Here is an 18,711-nt window from a genome sequence, read left to right as displayed (position 1 = left end):
TAAATACAAACATTGCAGTGTTTTCTGTAAAATCATACTACTGATACAGACTTTACAGTAGCGTATCCAGTCTCTATTCCTAAATTTTCCCAACCAAAAGAAATATACAGAATGTATATTGAGATTGGCTACCAATTCTGCATAGTTTTCTCTGAGTAACCAAATATTGTAATAATAGGAAATCTTGCAATTTATCTCTGCAGCAAATAGCAGAAGAGAGTCAGATACGGATTGAACTGCAGATGACTCTGGACAGCAAAGACAGTGACATTGAACAGCTTCGTTCCCAGCTGCAGTCACTGCACATTGGGATGGACAACAGTAGCATAGGCAGTGGACCTGGAGAGGCTGAGGCAGATGATGGATTCCCTGGTATGTTAATTTTAGTAATATTTCTGCATTAACTGGGTTTATACTGGTGTTTTTCCATAGAAACTGGAGTATAAAATTGATGGTCTGATGATTCTGTGATTTTCATCTTCATCTATTTCTGCCATCTTATCAATCTGTTGATTGTGATCACTTGTTCACCTAACTTAATCTGTCTGTTGTAATACTTCACCTTACATTTATTTAAAGAATTTGTTTTAAAATTCTATTGTGCTCCATTGGAACTAAATATTTCTTTCACTTTATTTTGGTGGTTACTTTGCAATTACTGTGTGTATGTGATGAAATGTAAAACTAATACTCTCTTAGAAATTCTATTTTGACTTCTTTTCTACTTTTCCTCCTTTATGCTTTATGTTTAGTCCATATCACTCAATCCCACACTATGGAATCCATGTCCTTTACCTATCAGCACTCTTCTACCTCTGTCAGTATTGCCACTAAGCCTTCCAGTTCTCGCATGCTTCTTGATTCCGATTCTGACTCAGAGGAAGAACCTTTGTCTTGTTCCCACAGCCCTACAGAAGTTGATAGCACAGGTGACATCCCTGAGAACTGTTTGGTTTTGTTCTTATTGTATCATTTTCTCTGTTCCAGAACTAACACTATTAATACATAATTAAAGAAGCATAAACCAAATCTGGCAGATAACATGCTGCAGCGGCAGTAAACATTGCTATCAAAGACATGAGGAAGTTTGCATGAACAAATAACTGACCTGTTTTCTCTAAAAGTTTGCAAATGCTTGCTGACAGTTATAAACCCACCATTTTTATTGAGGCATTGAATAAATGAGCCTTATGGCTTGTTTTCAAGAAAGCCTCTACACAGTATCTGCAGCTCTCCGTATGACCCTAAGGTACTGGATACCAAAAAGTCAAATCTTCATGTTTAAGTGAAGTGTGGAAACATCTAACTCCTCACATCTAAACATACATGATTTTCTTGTAGAAATTCATTGTCCTGAGTATTACATTGTTTTGCCTTAAAAGTATATTATGAGTGGTGAGGCCCTGTTTTACTAATTCTGTATTCATTTTATATGACTACACACACACCCTTTTAACAAAGCTTCTGTTTATTGTTAATATTAGATACGGGTTTTTTGTTGCATTCAAATTTCTGTATTTCACATGAGATTCCTTTAAAGTGTGAATACTTTTCCACTGAAGGTAGAGCCTCTTTTGGCATTTAGACATTACTTCATCAAACTAGAGTAAAGAATAATGCATTTCCTCTATTTTCCTCATTCTCTGGTTCTTGCTTTAAAGCTTCTAATGAAAGAAAGCCTACATACATACATATTTTTTTCCTTATTGGCTGCTGTTGTGGTATGGATTTGCTTTGTTCTAAAGTAAAAAACCATAGCTAAGCTGGGATTCTTTGCTGACATAATTACAAAAGATTTGAGGAAGGATAGTCTCTTCTGTTGTTTCTCCCCTCCGATTATTTATAAACATGTATTATGAGAAGTTTGGAATATTTTGCCCTTTTTCTGACCTGTTAGTACTGAATGAACACCAGAAGGAGAAAAAGTATAATCAGAAGCTCTCATTTTGTCCAATTAAATCTGTATTACAGGTTACAGAGAAAAATAGGAAAATCAAATTTTAGGAAAATAGGAGAAACATGCATATTTTTTTTGCCCTACATGTGCTTCCTGGATATGGCGTAGACTATTTTTTTGCATCAATGTTATGCTTGCTACACTTTCTATGAGATGTAGTTGAAAGGAGCAATATAAGGTGGCAGGTATGAGGCAAACCATGTTACAGAACTGTTTCATGTAGTTGATAATGTGTATTAAAACAGGTCACCAACAGCATCGCTGGTAGGGCAATAAACATTGAAGACAGTGTGTATCTGTGTATCTTGCTTTAAGTCTCTCTAGACACAAAAAGAATTTTATTAATATCTAGTGATTATTTGTTACACTGTGTTAAACACGGGCAGGAACCTGCAAATGCCCTCTGATGAGAAGAAAAATATTATTTGTAATTTTGGAGTATGTTTCTGCTTGTTCTATGGTTTTGTGTTTGTTAATGCTTAACACTTCACTATTTTTGACTTGGAGGTTCCTCAGCAGCATTAGAGAGGTAATCTGCTAGAGTAGGAACCTCATTAGAAAAATATTATTGCAATTAAGTAGTTCCCCTTAATAAAACGTAGGGGGAAGAAACACTTGTGTTAAATTCAGCCACAAAAATAGGATCAAAGGGTATGTGATCCTGTGTATTACCAAGCACTGGGAAAGCGTGATCCTGTTGAGCTTTTGGTGGCTACTGAAAAGTGTGTCAAACAACAGCTGAGCTCTCAATACTCTTGATAAATCAAATCTGACAAATGTGCCAGTGTAATATAAAATACTGCAAGTGTGTGAAAGGGCAGTTGAATTCAGGCAAGACCTAAGGGTTTGCCAAAGATTACCTATTTTTGGCATATTTGGACATACAGGCAGAATTGGAGAAAAGAAAAATTTACAGACCAAAAAGTATGAATTAGAATACTAAACTGACTTTCCCCCCTAGTATGTAGGGTATATAGGTTATTTGGCAGTAATTTGCCTTTTTTTTGGTCTTGGATTGGATGTTGTGTGGTCTGTACTAATATCTTTAGATGCTGTTGTAGAAGGTAAAGGTCAATAGACATAAAGCTTTTAAGACTTGAAAAAATTACTAAGGGAATGTGTGTGCTATAATTGCAAGTTTGTTCTTCCCCTTCCTCCTCATGTCTACTACTTCTTTGTGATTGCATTGCTGCTTATTGGCTGTATTCAGGAGTATATTATTCAATGTATTCCTGAACATTTACTGTGGTAAACTTTGCAAGATCTCGTACTGTGAAATAGTTCTCTTCTCATGTTTGCTCTCTTGCTTTATTATGGATGTTCAATGACTTCTAAAATGCCCATCAGTCTCAATAATAATGTTTTGTCTGTTCTTTAATACCTATCTCTTTTTCAGAATCGAGACTGGAAGGCTGGCTATCAATGCCTGTCAGAAATAACACTAAAAAATTTGGATGGGTTAAAAAGGTAAGAAAAGCAGATTTATGATTTTATTTCATGCTTAGGTTCAACTTTAAATTTACTGTAGGTTTTCAACACTTCAGTTTTTCTTTGATATGTGATCTCTCATTACTTAAATCTATAAAATATGTTAGCTGGTATAGCTACATCTCAGAGGGGCAGCTTAAGACAATTGCAATAGTTTAGGACATCTCTTTGTACAGCCAGAGGTGAGAACAGTCATTCATGATCTTCAAATGTTTATACATGCCATAAGCATTCCCAGCAGTATTACATAGCTGGAATTAGGCAGAGTCTGGAAACAGGCTGTTGCTCTTGACAAGTTCTTTATTTAGGGGATAAGACTAAAACCTACTCCTCCTGCTTGTGCAGCCTTCATTTGTTTACTGCTTCTCAGTAACCTCTTTGGTGACTCTTTGTTCAAAATGTAGCATACACATTTTCATACAAATTTCCTTACTGCTGTCACACAGTTAATTCTAGGCCAAATTCTGGAGGTAGGACATCTTTTAGGTAATTAGCTTTTTAGTAAACACTGATAGCTATTCTGGTAAATATAACAGTGATCTTTTTAAGTATGATTCCTATTAGTTGTGACCTGCACACATGAAATAGGCAGAGGATGACAGTTACTCTCTCTACCAGTCCAAGTGAAAATTAAATCAATAAAATAGAAAGAAAAAGCTTATATCCTACTTTCTTCCTGACTTTCATTTTTTTTTCTTCATAGATATTTAAATATGTTTAAAAATCAGTTAATCTGATCATATAACTTGATTTATCAGGTAATCAGAATTTTGTTTGTTATGCAATGAATTCCTTGGCACAGACTTTGTATACAGTACTACCATTGTCGGCTTAGGTACCATTTAATCAAATTGTAGAAAAATATTGCTACAACGTACGTGATACATAATTGCTGTGACATATTTGACATCTGTGATGAGCTAGATTAAAACATGTTTTATCTTTTTATCTCCTAACAGTATGTAATTGTGAGCAGCAAGAAGATCCTGTTCTACGACAGTGAACAAGATAAAGAACAATCCAATCCCCATATGGTATTGGATATAGAGTAAGTATTACCATGTGCGATTCCTTCTTCTGATTTGTAGGTGAACTCTGTTGGAAAGACCTTGACCACAGGGCCTTTTGAGGTCCATCCAGTCTGCGAGCACAGCATCATCACATGGGACATGACTTGTGAGTCACGAAGGGAAGGGGTGGGGCTTTTTCCATCATTGAGTAGCTGATTATAAGAACGATGAGCAGATGCATTCCTTGCACTTGTGAGTTGTGCGGGAATGGGGTGGGGCTTCTTCCATCATGGAGTAGTGAGCTGATTAAAAGAGGCCTCTAGAGACTGCAGCAAACAGGAGCAAGCATACAGGGGTGTAGCATGACTCTGAGGGCATGGCATGTCAATTTGCATGGCAGGAACCCTCCAGAAAGGGTGTGTCTGTAAAGATCCATTCCTGTGAGGAGTGTTTGAGCTTATCAGTGGTTTCAACGGGAGTTGTGGAGGAAACCTGCCTGCGGTGTAAACAGATGAACGATCTCCTTTGACTGGTGGCCGAGCTTAGGAAGGAAGTCGAAAGACTCAGGAGTATCAGGGAAAGTGAAAGGGAAATAGATTGGTGGAGTTCAGACCTTCCATCCTTAAGGGATGCCCACCAAGAGTCAGAGGACTCATATGCCTCCCACTGTCAGGCAATAGAAGGATACCTGGTAGAGGAAGGGGAATAGAAATGGGTCCCTGCTCGAGGAGGTAATAATAAAAATTCCTCCCAACCCCCATCCCCTAGCCAGGTGTCACTTCAGAATAGGTATGAGCCCCTGAATCTAGAGAGCCAGCCAGATGATTTAGAAGAAAATTATCTGCCCAGTGAGCCTCCCAATTATGATTCATCTATAAGATGGATCACCACCTCTAACATCAAAAAGAAAAGAAGGGTAGTGGTAGTGGGTGACTCCCTTCTGAGGGCAACAGAGGGCTCCATATATTGACCAGGCACACCCCACTGAGAGGTCTGCTGCCTCCCTGGGGCCAGGGTACGAGATATCACTGAGAGACTTCCTGGGCTGATTCAGCCCTCTGATTATTACCCACTGCTGATACTCCAGCCTGGCAGTGATGAGATTGAAAAGAGGAGTGTCAGGGCAATTAAAAGGGACTTTACACTACTAAGTCAAGTGGTTGATAAGACAGGGACCCAGGTAGTGTTCTGCTCAGTCCCTTTGGTGGCAGAGAAAAAATGATGGAAGGAATAGGAGAGCTCACATTATCAACAAGTGGCTCAAGGGTTGGTGTCATCAGCAGAATTTTGGGTTCTTTGATCTTTGGGAAACTTTTACGGCACCTGGCCTGCTGGAACCAGATGGGCTCCATCTCTCTGTTAAGGGCAGAAAGTATTTAGCTCATGAACTGGCAGAACTTGTTGAGAGGGCTTTAAATTAGGTTTGAAGGGGGAAGGGGATGCAGCTGGGCTGCCCGGAAGAAGGCCTAAGGGTGGTAAGCCTGAGTTAGGGGTGAAATCAGTAGGCCAGTTGAGGTTCATGTATACCAATGCACGCAGCATGGGTAACAAACAAGAAGAGCTAGAGGCCATGGTACAGCAGCAAAGTTATGATGTAGTTGCCATCACAGAAACGTGGTGGGATGACTCACATAGCTGGAGCACTGCACTCGAGGGCTACAAGCTCTTCAGGAGAGACAGGAAAAGGAGAAGAGTGGAGGGGTGGCCCTTTATATTAAGGAAACTTTTGACGCAATAGGTATTGAAACTAATGAAGATGGAGTTGAATGCCTATGGGTAAGAAATAAGGGGAAAGGCAACAAGGCTGACATCCTTCTGGGAGTCTGTTATCACCCACCCAACCAGGAGGAAGAGGTGGACAACTTATTTTATAAGCAGCTGGAGAATGTTTCAGGATCATCAGCCCTTGTTCTTGTAGGTGACTTCAACTGCCTCATATCTGCTGGGAACTTAATACAGCAGAAAAGAGGCAGTCCAGGAAATTTTTAGAGTCTATGGAGGACAACTTTTTGTCGCAACTGGTGGGTGAGCCCACCAGGGGAGGGACTAAGACTGTTTTTTGCAAATAGTGATGGGCTGGTGGGAGATGTGGTGGTTGGAGGCCGCTTGGGGCACAGTGATAATGAAATTATAGAGTTCTCGGTATTTGGTGAAATCAGGAGGAACATCAATAAGACTTTTCATTGGACTTTCAGAGGGCAGACTTTGGCCTATTTAGGAGACTTATTCAGAGCATTCCTTGGAAAGCAACCCTTAAAAACAAAGGAGTTCAGGAAAGGTGGGAGTGCTGCAAAACAGAGATCTTGAAGGCACAGGAACAGACTGTCCCTGTGTGCTGAAAGATGAGTCGACAAGGCAAATGTCCAGCCTGGATGGGCAAGAAGGTTTTGGAGGAACTTAGGAATAAAAAGAGAATGTATCATCTTTGGAGGGAGGGTCAGGTCCCTCAGGAAGTATTTAAGGGGGCTTCTAGAGCATGGAGGAATAAAATTAAGGAGGACAAAGCTCAGTTTGAACATAAAATGGCGACATCTGTAATGGGCAATAAAAAATATTTCTACAAATATATTAATGGTAGAAGGAAGAGTAACGATCAACCTTTGTTCTTTATTAGATGTGGGAGGGAACTTAGTAATGGCAGATGAGGAGAAGGCAGAAGTGCCTAATGCCTTCTTTGCCTCAGTTTTTAGTGGAAAGACAACTTGCCTTCAGGACAACTGTCCTCTTGGGTTGGTTGATGGTATCAGGGAGTAGAATGGTCCTCCTGTTATCCAAGAGGCGGCAGTCAGAGAACTGCTGAGATGCTTGGATATTCATAAATCTATGGGCCCAGACGGGATCCATCCCAGGGTGATGCGGGAGCTGGCAGATGAGCTTGCAAAGCCATTCTCCATCATTTACCAACACTGGTGGTAAATGAGCTTGCGAAGTCACGCTCCATCATTTACCAACCTGGCTCACTGGTGAGGTTCCAGATTACTGGAAGATGGCCAGTGTGACACCCATTCACAAAAAGGGTGGGAGAGAGGGTCCCAGTAATTATAGACCAGTCAGCCTGACTTCAGTATCAAGTAAAGTAATGGAACAGTTTATATTGAGTATCATCATGCAGCACTTACAGGATGGACAGGGTATCAGACTCAGCCAGTCAGTGTGGGTTTCAGAGGGGTTGGTCATGTTTGACCAACCTGATTTCCTTTTATGACCAAGTGACCCTCCTGGTGGATGCAGGAAAGGCTGTGGATGTTGTGTACCCAGACTTCAGCAAGGCCTTTGACACTGTCTCCCACAGCATACTCCTGGATAAGCTGTCAGCCCATGGTTTGGACAGGAGCATTCTTTGCTGGGTTAGGAACTGGCCAGTTCCTAACATGGCCAGGCCCAGAGACTGGTGGTGAAAAATGCCGCATCCAGCTGGCAGCCGGTGGCATCCCTCAGGGGTCTGTGCTGGGGCCAGTTCTGTCCAATATTTTTACTGATGACATGGATGAAGGTATTGAGTCATTCATTAGTAAATTTGTGGACGACACTAAGCTGGGAGCATTAATTGATCTGTTGGAAGGGAGGAGGGCTCTGCAGAGAGACCTGGAATGGTTGGATGGATGGGCAGAGTCCAATAAGATGAAGTTTAATAAGTTCAAGTGCTGAGTCCTGCACTTTGGCCACAATAACCCCCTGCAGCGTTTTAGGCTGGGGACGGTGTGGCTGAACAGTGCCCAGGCAGAACAGGACTTGGGGGTACTGGTGACAGCAGCTGAACATGAGCCAGCAGTGTGCCCTGGTGGTCAAGAAGGGCCAGTGGCATCCTGGCCTGGATCAGGAATCATGTGGCCAGCAGGAGCAGGGAGGTCATTCTTCCCCTGTACTCGGCACTGCTGAGGCCACACCTTGCGTGCTCTGTCCAGTTCTGGCCCCTCAGTTTAGGAAGGATGTCGAGACGCTCGAGCGCGTCCAGAGGAGGCAACGAGGCTGGTGAGGGGCTTGTTTCCCTATGAGGAACGACTGGGGTTGTTTAGCCTGCAGAAAATGAGACTCAGGGGTGACCGTATCACTGTCCACAACTTCCTAAAAGGTGGTTGTAGTCAGGTGGGGATTGGTCTCTTTCTCCAGGCAGCAACTGACAGAACAAGAGGACACAGTCTTAAGATGCACCATGGGAGATATAGGTTGGATATTAGGAAAAAGCTTTTCATAAAAAGAGTGATAAAATACTGGAATGGTCTGCCTGGGGAGGTGGTGGACATCCCTGGATGTGTTTAAAAAAAGACTGGATATGGAACTCAGTGCCATGGTCTAGTTGAGATGTTAGAGCATGAGTTGGACTCGATGATCTTGAAGGTCTCTTCCAGCCCTAGTCATTCTGTGAATTCTGTGACTTTTTAAAATCTGAACTATAGAGCTGGACCCTTGGATACCCACTGTGGTGAAGAATGGGGTTTGCTCTAGGCACTGGTGCAGGAGGACCAGTGTGGTGCTCAGACTGATCCAGAGAGCTGCATTGAGCCCTGGTGTGACTGAACTGCCCCCACTAGCTCAGCTAGACCTTCTTCACACACACTTGAGCATGCATGTAAAGAAAGATGCAAAGCATGTAAAGAAAACTGCAGCAGACCAGATACCATTTTCAGTGTTTGTATATTTTCTCTTACAACATGGTCTTACAGGTGGGTTCTATAGTTAATTTATTTTCTTAATAAATGCAGAATGTGGCTATTCAGAGCATGGGGACAGGATTGTGTTAGAAAGGTGCCGGCAGCCATTAAAGTCACATGGTGGTGGTTTCTCAGTGCGTCTGCAAATATAGCTGGATGCTTGTGGCTTCTTTTTATTTACAGTTTTTGGGAGTTCATGTGCAGGGTGTTGAAAGACAAGGCTTTACCAAGTGATTAGAAATCTGTACAAATTTGACAAATCTTTAATAAGTCTTAATGTGGAATGTTGTATCCTAACTTAATCTGTCACATTTATCATTATGGTAACATTAATTTTTGTCCTTATTGAAACAATTTCTTATAGCAAACTCTTCCATGTCCGACCAGTCACTCAGACTGATGTGTACAGAGCAGATTCCAAGGAAATTCCTAGGATATTCCAGGTATTCATTAATAAGTTAATGTTTCTAGTGTAACAGACATGGTCAAAAATATTGTCTAATGAAATATTTACTAAAAAATCATTGAAAAACCGTTCCTAGTGTACTTCTTCAATCTTTGTACTTAGGTAATGACTCTGAATTTATATTTGTCATCTGGGAGTACTGAGATTATTTTGCTTTCATTCTAGATCCTATATGCTAATGAAGGAGAGAGCAAAAAGGAACAGGAATTTCCTGTGGAGCCCGTGGGAGAGAAGTCAAATTACATTTGTCACAAAGGACATGAGTTTATACCTACTCTTTACCACTTCCCAACCAATTGTGAAGCTTGTATGAAGCCGCTGTGGCACATGTTTAAACCTCCTCCTGCTCTGGAATGTCGCCGCTGCCATATCAAATGTCACAAAGATCACATGGATAAAAAAGAAGAGATTATAGCGCCTTGCAAAGGTAAATAGCAAGTATTTGAATATGCAGATACTGCTGGAGTCACAAGGTATTCTAATAGATCAGAGGATTCTAGTAATGGTCTGACACCAACTAAACATAAAGGTTGGTTTGTCTTTTATTAGTTCGTGGCCATCAGCTCCTTTCGGAGGGTGTCTCCATGTGCGTCACTCTGCTTTGAGTTCATGGCACGTGGCTGTGGTGTGGTGTGCACGTACCGGTTGTGTTGTCATCCTTGTGCAGCAGAGTGTGGTGGTTGTAAGGTGTGTGCTGTGCTCTGCTGTGGGAAACAACAATGCTATGGAATGGGTTACATTTGATGAAGGTTGCTCCTTGCAACTCAACCTTATATAATTTCTTAGTCTCAGTCACACCTCTTTGTGTTACCTGTGTTTTCTTCCACGTGAATGTGCATCTTCCACAGTACTATGTTGTTATTCTCTAAATATAAGGAGGAGGCACTGTCAGCAGCCAGACAACCTATGGGTTCATTTTGCTTTTGACCTCTCTGCTGATTTCTCTGCATCGAGTATGAAAATATGCTAATCTGACAGCTAATTTTTGATGTGGGGCTATGTTTAGAATAATAACAATATTCATTTTTAATTTTTAAATCTTATTACAGTGTACTATGATATTTCTACGGCAAAGAATCTACTACTGTTAGCTAATTCTACAGAAGAACAGCAAAAATGGGTGAGCCGACTCGTGAAAAAAATACCCAAGAAGCCTCCAGCACCAGACCCCTTCGCTCGATCTTCTCCCAGAACTTCCATGAAGGTACAGCCAAACCAGTCCATCAGACGACCAAGTCGACAGCTTCCTCCAAACAAACCAAGGTGACACAAGAGCTGCTATTTAATTTATTGTTTTAAATGTTTTACTACAATTGGTTTCAATTCCTTATTCAGGGTAGAAGGACTCATGCCAATGTCTCATGATTCCTAAAAGAATAGTCTTATCAGATTCTTCTGATTTGGTAAAAATTGTCCATACAAAAATCATTAATTTACTACTGGATCACTTCTAAGGAGCAGAATCCTGTGTGTTGTGCTGTGGAAGTTGATAGCATTCTGCAGGTAGCATTTATATAATCGCACAGTGAAGAGTTTCTGGATTTTTTTCCAGTTTGCTTTTTTCATCACCTGCAGTACTAGCTTATATTTGCTTCTGTCGGTTCCCAGTGCTGGCAGCCTATGAAAAGCTTGAAATATTGCAGTATTCCAGTTTAGCAAAGGCTTAACATTTTTCCCAAGAGAGGTAATTGGGCAGTGCCTGGATTGCTGTCCTTTTTTCTGTGACCAGACTGGCACCGGTATCTCAGCTGGCTGGGTGAGACCTGGGCTGGGTCAGTGGCCAGTTTACAGTGAGCAATGCTGGGAAGCACACTCTTGCTGAGATGCTGCTATTACCACAAAACATTCTTATGCTATGAAGAGTTAGATCTTAAACAGATACTGGTATTTTAATGGGTGGAAATGCATAGTGGAAAGACTTAGAGTAATTTAATTCCACTTCCCTCCCAGCCTTCATACAATCTATTTTTGGTGATTTAATTTACATATTTCAAAGAAAATTAGACCTCATAATTTGGATTTTAAATTAATAGATATATTATAATCATGAAGGAAAAAAGCTTTTAAATAACTTTTTAGGGACCAATTATTGAAGAGTTTCTTTGTGCAAAAATAACCAAAATATCAGTGATAGGACTGAAAGCATGAATCAAGAAAACATTCATGACAGTTTGGGGGACAAGTAGATTACTTTTCTTCTGCATACTGTTTACAGTCTAACTTAGTGGTGTTACTCTGTTTCTTGCTGTTAACATATAAAGGTATATTATAAATTCTGATTTTTTTTCAATAGATATTCTTAAGTGTTCTGCAAATAATTCTTCTCCTTCCAATACCCTTTCTTCAGTCTTTAACTTTTGTACAAAATGCTTTCATAGCACAGTATTTACCATTCTGTACTGGTGGGAAAAGCAGGAGGATGAGTATTTTTGTGTGTAAAACATGTAATTGTTCAGTTTAAGCTTCAAAGTTAGTCTCGCAAATGTACCTAAGAGATGAAAAGTGTAGTTCTGTGAGGTCATGTCACCTATTACCAGACTAATGCAGGTCTGTCAAACCAGTGGAAATGTGTATGGATTTAAACACCTTTAATTAGAAGCCATATACTCATAAACAACTGTAAATGCTATGGCAAATTTATATCTCACTGTTGCTTCTATGAGGCTTTTGTGCAAGGGTTTACCATATGAAATAATTAAGTTTCCTTTATGAACTTTATTAAAAATGAAGATGTAGTTGCCAGTTCAATCTAGGGACTGAGCAGTGGGCCCTGGCAGCCAAGTAGGCTCTGGGCTGCACCAAGGGGAGCACAGATGGATGACTGAGGGAAGAGATTATACACCTCTGTTCACTTGATAGTCTGCAGCACAACACTGCCTTCACCTTTGAGTCCCCAAATTCCAGCCAGACATCAACAGACTGGGGAAGGATTAAGCAGGTGCCACCAGGATGGTCAGAGCAGATGCCTGAGGGAACTGGGCTTGTTGAGCCTGGATGATGGACAAGTCCAGGGGCTCCCAGAGCAGCCTGCCCCAGCCTGTGGGGAGGGTATCCAAGAGACAGAGCCAGGCTCCTCAGTGCTGCTTGTGAGAAACAAGGGGCTCCCTTGAACCAAGAGACACTCCAGCTGGATAGAGGGAAAAGCCAGTGCAGAGGGAGGCCAATGAGGCTGGATGGGCTCCATCCCTGGAGGCTCTCATTACCTGGCAGAAAAAGGCCTTGAGCATCCTGGGCTGGCTTTGCATCTGACCCTGCTTTGAGCAGGAGGTTGGGCTAGAAACCTCCTGAGGTCCCTCCCAAGCTGCCTGGTCCTAGAAATGCTGTTCCTAACCAGGAATTTTACCCATTGATGGTTTCTTCAAGGTTTTCATGGCTGTTTTTTTCATGAGGATTTAAGAAAGGGCAAACCAGTTTTTCATACAGACCATATAATTTCTACTTAGCCATTTGGTTGGATTGTGCCAAATGGATAATTCCAAATTGAAAAATAGCCAACTTTAATGTATTTTGCTTCCTAATAAATTCTTTAAGTGTAATAACCATAGTTCATGTAACAAATGAATATTGAGCCTTTTCATATTTATCACATTTAAAGGTTTAAATAGTTTAAAGCCTGAAAATCCAAATTCCCCTGAAACCCATTTTGTTTAAAACATGGTACTAACTGTATTAAACAATGTAACATATTTATATTGATGGTCTCTTAGGGTTAGGTTTCCATGCCTGCATCCTATGCTTGGCATACAACCCTAATTAGGATCCTTCCAGCTCACTGGAGAGATGACTAGGCTGCATTTCATTTGTTGTAGCCATAGGAGTTGAAAAGCTAGTACTTAAGTATTACAACAGAAAGAGGTGAGTGCTTCTAGACAATGATTGACCCCATCCCAAAGTAAATGCCTCAGATAAGTAAAATGACTCATTTGCTGACAGGGTTTGCCTTGCTTGCCTTCTTTGTTCTATAGTGACCATACAAGGAGCACAGAGAGGAAGGCCTAGACAACAAGTTGATATATCCTCTTTTTTTGGCACTGCTTAACTTTAAACAATGAGCCACAGAATAGCTGTATAGTATAATCACCCTGTATTTGGGATACAGTAAAACCCTGCTATATTCATTTGTACATTCACATGAAGCTATCTTATTCAATGTTCTTTTCAGCACTCAAAATCACTTGATTTTATTGGAAAAATTGTTAGGTTTGCATTATTGTCTGGAAGGGGGATAGCAGGATACCATAAAACCACCTCAGTCAGCAAGAACAGCAACAAAACAGGAAGCAGATAATTTTATAAAAGGTGCATGTTCTTTTCTACTGAAATTCTAGGGGGAAAAAATCAATATGGTAAGTGTTCTATATTGAATGAAATTATTTTTGAGATCAATTTGCAATGAATGCAATATTCTTAACTTACATGAACACTAACTGAATCCTCATACTTATGACAGGTAAAGGAACAAACCCACCTACCTTGAACAGTCTTTCAGTTAAAAAGGTTTAGTGATAGCAAAAGGAATTTTCAAGTCTTTTATAGAAGTGTGACATTCATTAAACATCAAACCCTCCTGTTGCAGATTACTTGATCTGGCATTTAAGGACTGGGATTGGTCCTTTGATGATGTTGATGATATTGATGGTGATGATGATGATGACGATGTTTTTGATTTCTGAAGAAGTATAAGGGGTAAATCTAAATAGAGAGGAATGGATTTGTTTGCCTTTGAATACAGCATGCTATGTTGGATTTTGTTTCTCAAAGCAGAGAAAATACAAGATCTCATTTTAATATTTTAAACAGAAAAATGAGATTCTGTTCATTATATTGAATTTTCAGAGGAGTCACTTTCATTAAAACAAAGTTGCTGACTCTCAGTGTTTTTATTTTTCTAATTTTAGATCTTTTTCTTTTCTTCTTAAATTCATGTCTGCCTGCCTGAAAAAAAAACAAAACACCAAAACTGCTGTTTTCAGGGTCGTTGCTCATCTCTAATGCTAATACTGCTAACCCCAGCAGAGAATATTTGAAGGATAAAAGGGAGACGGTAGCAGTTGGATGTTTAGCTGAAACAGACTTGGTATTTACAAAGATTTTTCAAACTGACTGGTCTGTATGGCTAGCAGACATGAAATCACTGGAGTTCTGCATTTTGCTTTTCTACCTGTGTTCTGAAGTGAATTTGACTTGGCTTTCCCTTGCAGTGCTGTGCTTTCTGGGTATCTAACCATGCATTTGAAAACTTTGTAAACAAGCAGGTTTTCAGCTTCTGTGATGTGGTTTCCTTGACTGCTTTAGAAAGATCTGGCCATTGCAGTGATCTGATTTGTCCCGTAGCTTCATTCTGGTGTACTGTAAATGGTTTTACCTATTTTATAGACCTCAGTATCTGATCATTTCACACGTTGATGCAATCTTATATTTACACAGAAAAAAACCCCTAAATATTAAATGCCTAAGAATTATTTTAAACAGTATGTGAGATGTGTCTCAACTGTATAACAGCGGTACTGGGGCTGCTTCTCAGCTCTCTGCTCAGGGGAACTGAGGAACCAGCTCCTGCAGAACTTAACTGGCTTAGTGTTCACAGTAACGAGCATTATGTTAATTAAATATACTGCATCTTTGTGTATTAAAAGCTTACTGATCACTAATCCTTTAGAAGTAAATATCACACTGTGCATATTGTACTTTACACCTTCATGTATTGCAAGGGGGTTTAATTGATTTGGGATTACAATGTGTAAGGATGTGCTATACTGAAGTAATGTTGCTGTTGGATGCAGAGGAAAGGTGCTTCTCACAAGTACGATGATGAACTCAGCTTAAATGAAGACTTGGAAGAAGTGTATTTTTGTCAGATTTACATTTGTTGCATTTACTGACCAAACTTCCTGCTTCTTTTTCAGCTAACTGCTTTCCGTGAATGCAGACACAGTCAAGGTGATAATTTTCTTCCCATTACAGCAAGACTGAAACATATCCCAAAATATATTAAAAATATATATTTTCCTGAGAGATTGTGCTATATATATCAGAGGTTTACATTTTTGCTGCAATATAAATTACTAATCTCTGAGGGTTTTCCTGTATTCTCCCGAGTGACTGATCAGTTGAGGAATGGTTGATAAATAGTCAAAGGATATGTTAGGTAACATTTTAAACTCTGTTCCACAAAAGCTTTCTTGGCAAGACACATACACTACATTTCATAAAAGGAATTGAGAGGAATGAGTATTGAAATGGAAGAAACTGACTTTTCAGCTTTCATAAAGATGCCACCAGCACGTCTGCAAGTAGAACCGGAGGAAGATCCACCATAGTGATATAGACTGCATCTGTAAGAAGTGACCATTATACTGTGTATATATATTGTACTGTAATACTGCAAGAGGGTTTTAAAAATCTTTCCACTTTATTTTTTTATGCTTATTAATCAGATACCGTTACTTATTGCAGTTGCAACTATGCACTTGTATAAAGCCATAATGTTGAAGTTTATATCATTCATGCACATCTATCAGAAGCTGCATGTCAGTGTTCAGCAGCTAGTATAGGTTTGAAGTATATACTAGTTTCAGCTATGTCATCATGGGCAGTCCACTTTTACCTGTCTAATTGCCTTAATTTAAATTTTTTTCAAGTTTTTTTTGCCCATTCTTTCTATTTAAGGAAAAAGAAAGTTTACCAGCTCTTAGGATGCAGTTTTGCTTTGTGGCAGAAAAAAATAGTGCACTATTTTTACACCTAGTAAGTATATCAGTGTCAACCTATTTTGAATGTATATCGACTGGTTTTAAGGGTGGAGAAGTGTTGGTTACAGAAACAATGTCTGAGAGCATGGGATTTACCAGACCATTTGCTTGTACATGTAACTGCTCATCCAGCCCTTTTTACAAACCTCAATACTAGTTATTGACTTATATTAACCCTCATTAAGTGCTATGAAACTTCATTTTGCCTTGTTTTTGCATACTCTCCTAGATGTGGAGTGGTTTTTTTTTTCATTTCTGGAAAATAAAAAGTCTGTGACTATTTTTACATTTCACAACACAATATTTGAGGACTGTCACAAACTTTAAGGAAAGTAAAACATACTGTAGATGTATTTTAAATAAGTTTTCATCTGGTTCTCTAGCACATAGCTGTAGGCATAGATAAATATTTCAGTAGTGTGTTTTGAGAACTGATAGCTGGGAAGAAAGGGCCTCAGAGGCACTTAATCTGACTTTTTTTTAACTTGGAGTTGTACAAAAAATATAATTTATGTGGGCTCATTCATGGTGTGTTCATAATTATCATCAGAAAATGCATGTTTTATACAACTACAGTATGTGATGTTAAACATATTGACAGTAAAAAATGTAGTCTCCTATTTGGTCTCTTTATATATATATATAAATATATATATATATTTAGAATATATATATATAAAATATTGTGTGGGAGTGCCGTAATTTAAAATATGATCTAACACTTCAATGAAGGAGGACATTTCACTTTAAAATTTTGTTTGTTTGTTTTTGTTTTTTTAAAGAGTGTTGAAATGTTTGGAAGGATAGGACCATGTTTTATTTAACACTATCATGAAAGGTGGACTTGGAAACACTGAAATACTGAAATTTAATAAATATATTTACATTTTGTAACCTCTGTTACAGTTCAGCTTAACAAACCAAGAATGTATTCAGTCTTCTATTCATGCACTCACAAAGCAAAATGTTGTTTGTGAGTTCTTAAATTCAGAATTAAAACTTTCATATCATTTCTGTTAGGTATTATAACCCAGAGCACAGCTACAGTGGTTTTTCCCTGCTTGTTTTGATTTACAGAAGTAAGGTATATTTTTAGATAATGCAGATTTGCATAGAGTACAGCATTAAAAATGTATACAGTAAAACTGTTTCCATTCACTGAATGCATAAATATTTTATATATATATATATATAAAAATGTTACATTGTGGGAAGTTCTATCCTTTTCTGAATTGGAGAATATTATATATATATATATTTTTAAATAAACTATTTGAGTAAGGTAAAATAGTTCCTGAACTTGAGAAGCTGGTAATTAATTGAAATATTTAAATATAAAGATAACTACTGCAGCAGAGATGGGAAAGGCAAGAGCTGCTCCAAAGGCAGCCCAGCAAAGCCTGTGTGCATAGGAAGCGCAGACTCCAAGGGAGCTGTTTGGCAGCTCCTCCACTCCTGGGGCTGGATATTTTGCACTTTCTCTCCCTGGCTTGCCCTCATTTACTGTGAATCCACAGGGCCCTGCTAAGCCTGACATTTTAGGAAATATACTATAGTATAGTATTTGCTAGCCCCAGTGTATAAATTCCATGCTTGTACAAAAGGTCATTAGCTGTACATACAGCAGGCTGTACTGAGATGGTGTCGTGGAGCAACACGGGCTGAGGGGGAGCACTGGGGGTCCTGTGCTCTGACCTCTGCCTCAGAGCTGAGCTAACTTGGCACAGGTTCCTCAAGGCCAGTGCTCTGAGGTGCACGAACCTTGCTTTGGACCCACAACACAAAAGGCAGAGCTGCTCTTCTGTTCTTCTCCCTTATCATGCTGTGAAATGCAAACACCTCTTTAATGCTAGTTCCTGGAGATTGTGTTGTTTCGTTATTGTCTAGTCATGACCTTTTAATATTTTTGAGAGAAGGGCATATTCATGAACTCTAAGGAGTATTTGTCTTGAAAGTCACTGGTTTAACACTTTTTGTTACAGGCTTGTCCTAAGCAAACAGGATGAATGACTTACCTATAGAAAATTCTCTCATTCCAAGTCCTTTTGTCTCACAAGAGTAAACAAGTGGCATAGCCAAGCTATAGATTATTCTTCTGGAAAAACCGGGGTCAAACTTGGAGCCAGAATCTCAAGGCACTTGTAGGGAAGTCACTCCTTAGTTCCCAATCCATGGTCTCACCAGCACAGAAGGACAGGCAGACCCCATCAAAATTACCTTCTCAGGTGTCAGAAAGACCTTTCTGCAATAAGATTTCCACTTTTGTCCTAGTTGTGCGCTGCAGTTCCTTGCGTCTTGTGGTCCCTGCCAAAGTGCAGCCTCTCCCAGCATTGCCAGCAATCCAGCACCACATCTGCATTTAACTAGAGGAAAACTACGGTGGTTC

General features: G+C 39.6%; 1 protein-coding gene across 3 annotated transcripts in view; it reads left to right on the top strand.

The window, feature by feature from the left end:
* ROCK2 (Rho associated coiled-coil containing protein kinase 2) overlaps nucleotides 1-17,077 on the top strand; it is a 99,469-nt gene extending 82,392 nt beyond the window's left edge. For 2 of the 3 annotated variants that reach the window (XM_066179931.1, XM_066179932.1), the window contains 7 exons: nucleotides 204-372; nucleotides 3,354-3,424; nucleotides 4,405-4,493; nucleotides 9,472-9,550; nucleotides 9,739-10,000; nucleotides 10,623-10,836; nucleotides 15,480-17,077. In XM_066179931.1, the coding sequence (XP_066036028.1) occupies nucleotides 204-372; nucleotides 3,354-3,424; nucleotides 4,405-4,493; nucleotides 9,472-9,550; nucleotides 9,739-10,000; nucleotides 10,623-10,836; nucleotides 15,480-15,483 (888 nt within the window). In that variant the 3' untranslated portion in view covers nucleotides 15,484-17,077. Of the gene's footprint in view, nucleotides 1-203; nucleotides 373-3,353; nucleotides 3,425-4,404; nucleotides 4,494-9,471; nucleotides 9,551-9,738; nucleotides 10,001-10,622; nucleotides 10,837-14,149; nucleotides 14,283-15,479 lie in introns of those variants that run through there. The other variant, XM_066179933.1, reaches the window with a different exon arrangement.
* The last annotated feature ends 1,634 nt before the right edge of the window (nucleotides 17,078-18,711 follow it).

This window comes from Chamaea fasciata, unplaced genomic scaffold, assembly GCF_029207755.1.
Source record: "Chamaea fasciata isolate MVZ Bird 193981 ecotype frontalis unplaced genomic scaffold, bChaFas1.0.hap1 SCAF_3, whole genome shotgun sequence".
Lineage (NCBI taxonomy): Eukaryota > Metazoa > Chordata > Aves > Passeriformes > Sylviidae > Chamaea > Chamaea fasciata.
This window is presented reverse-complemented; position numbering and strand designations above follow the sequence as displayed.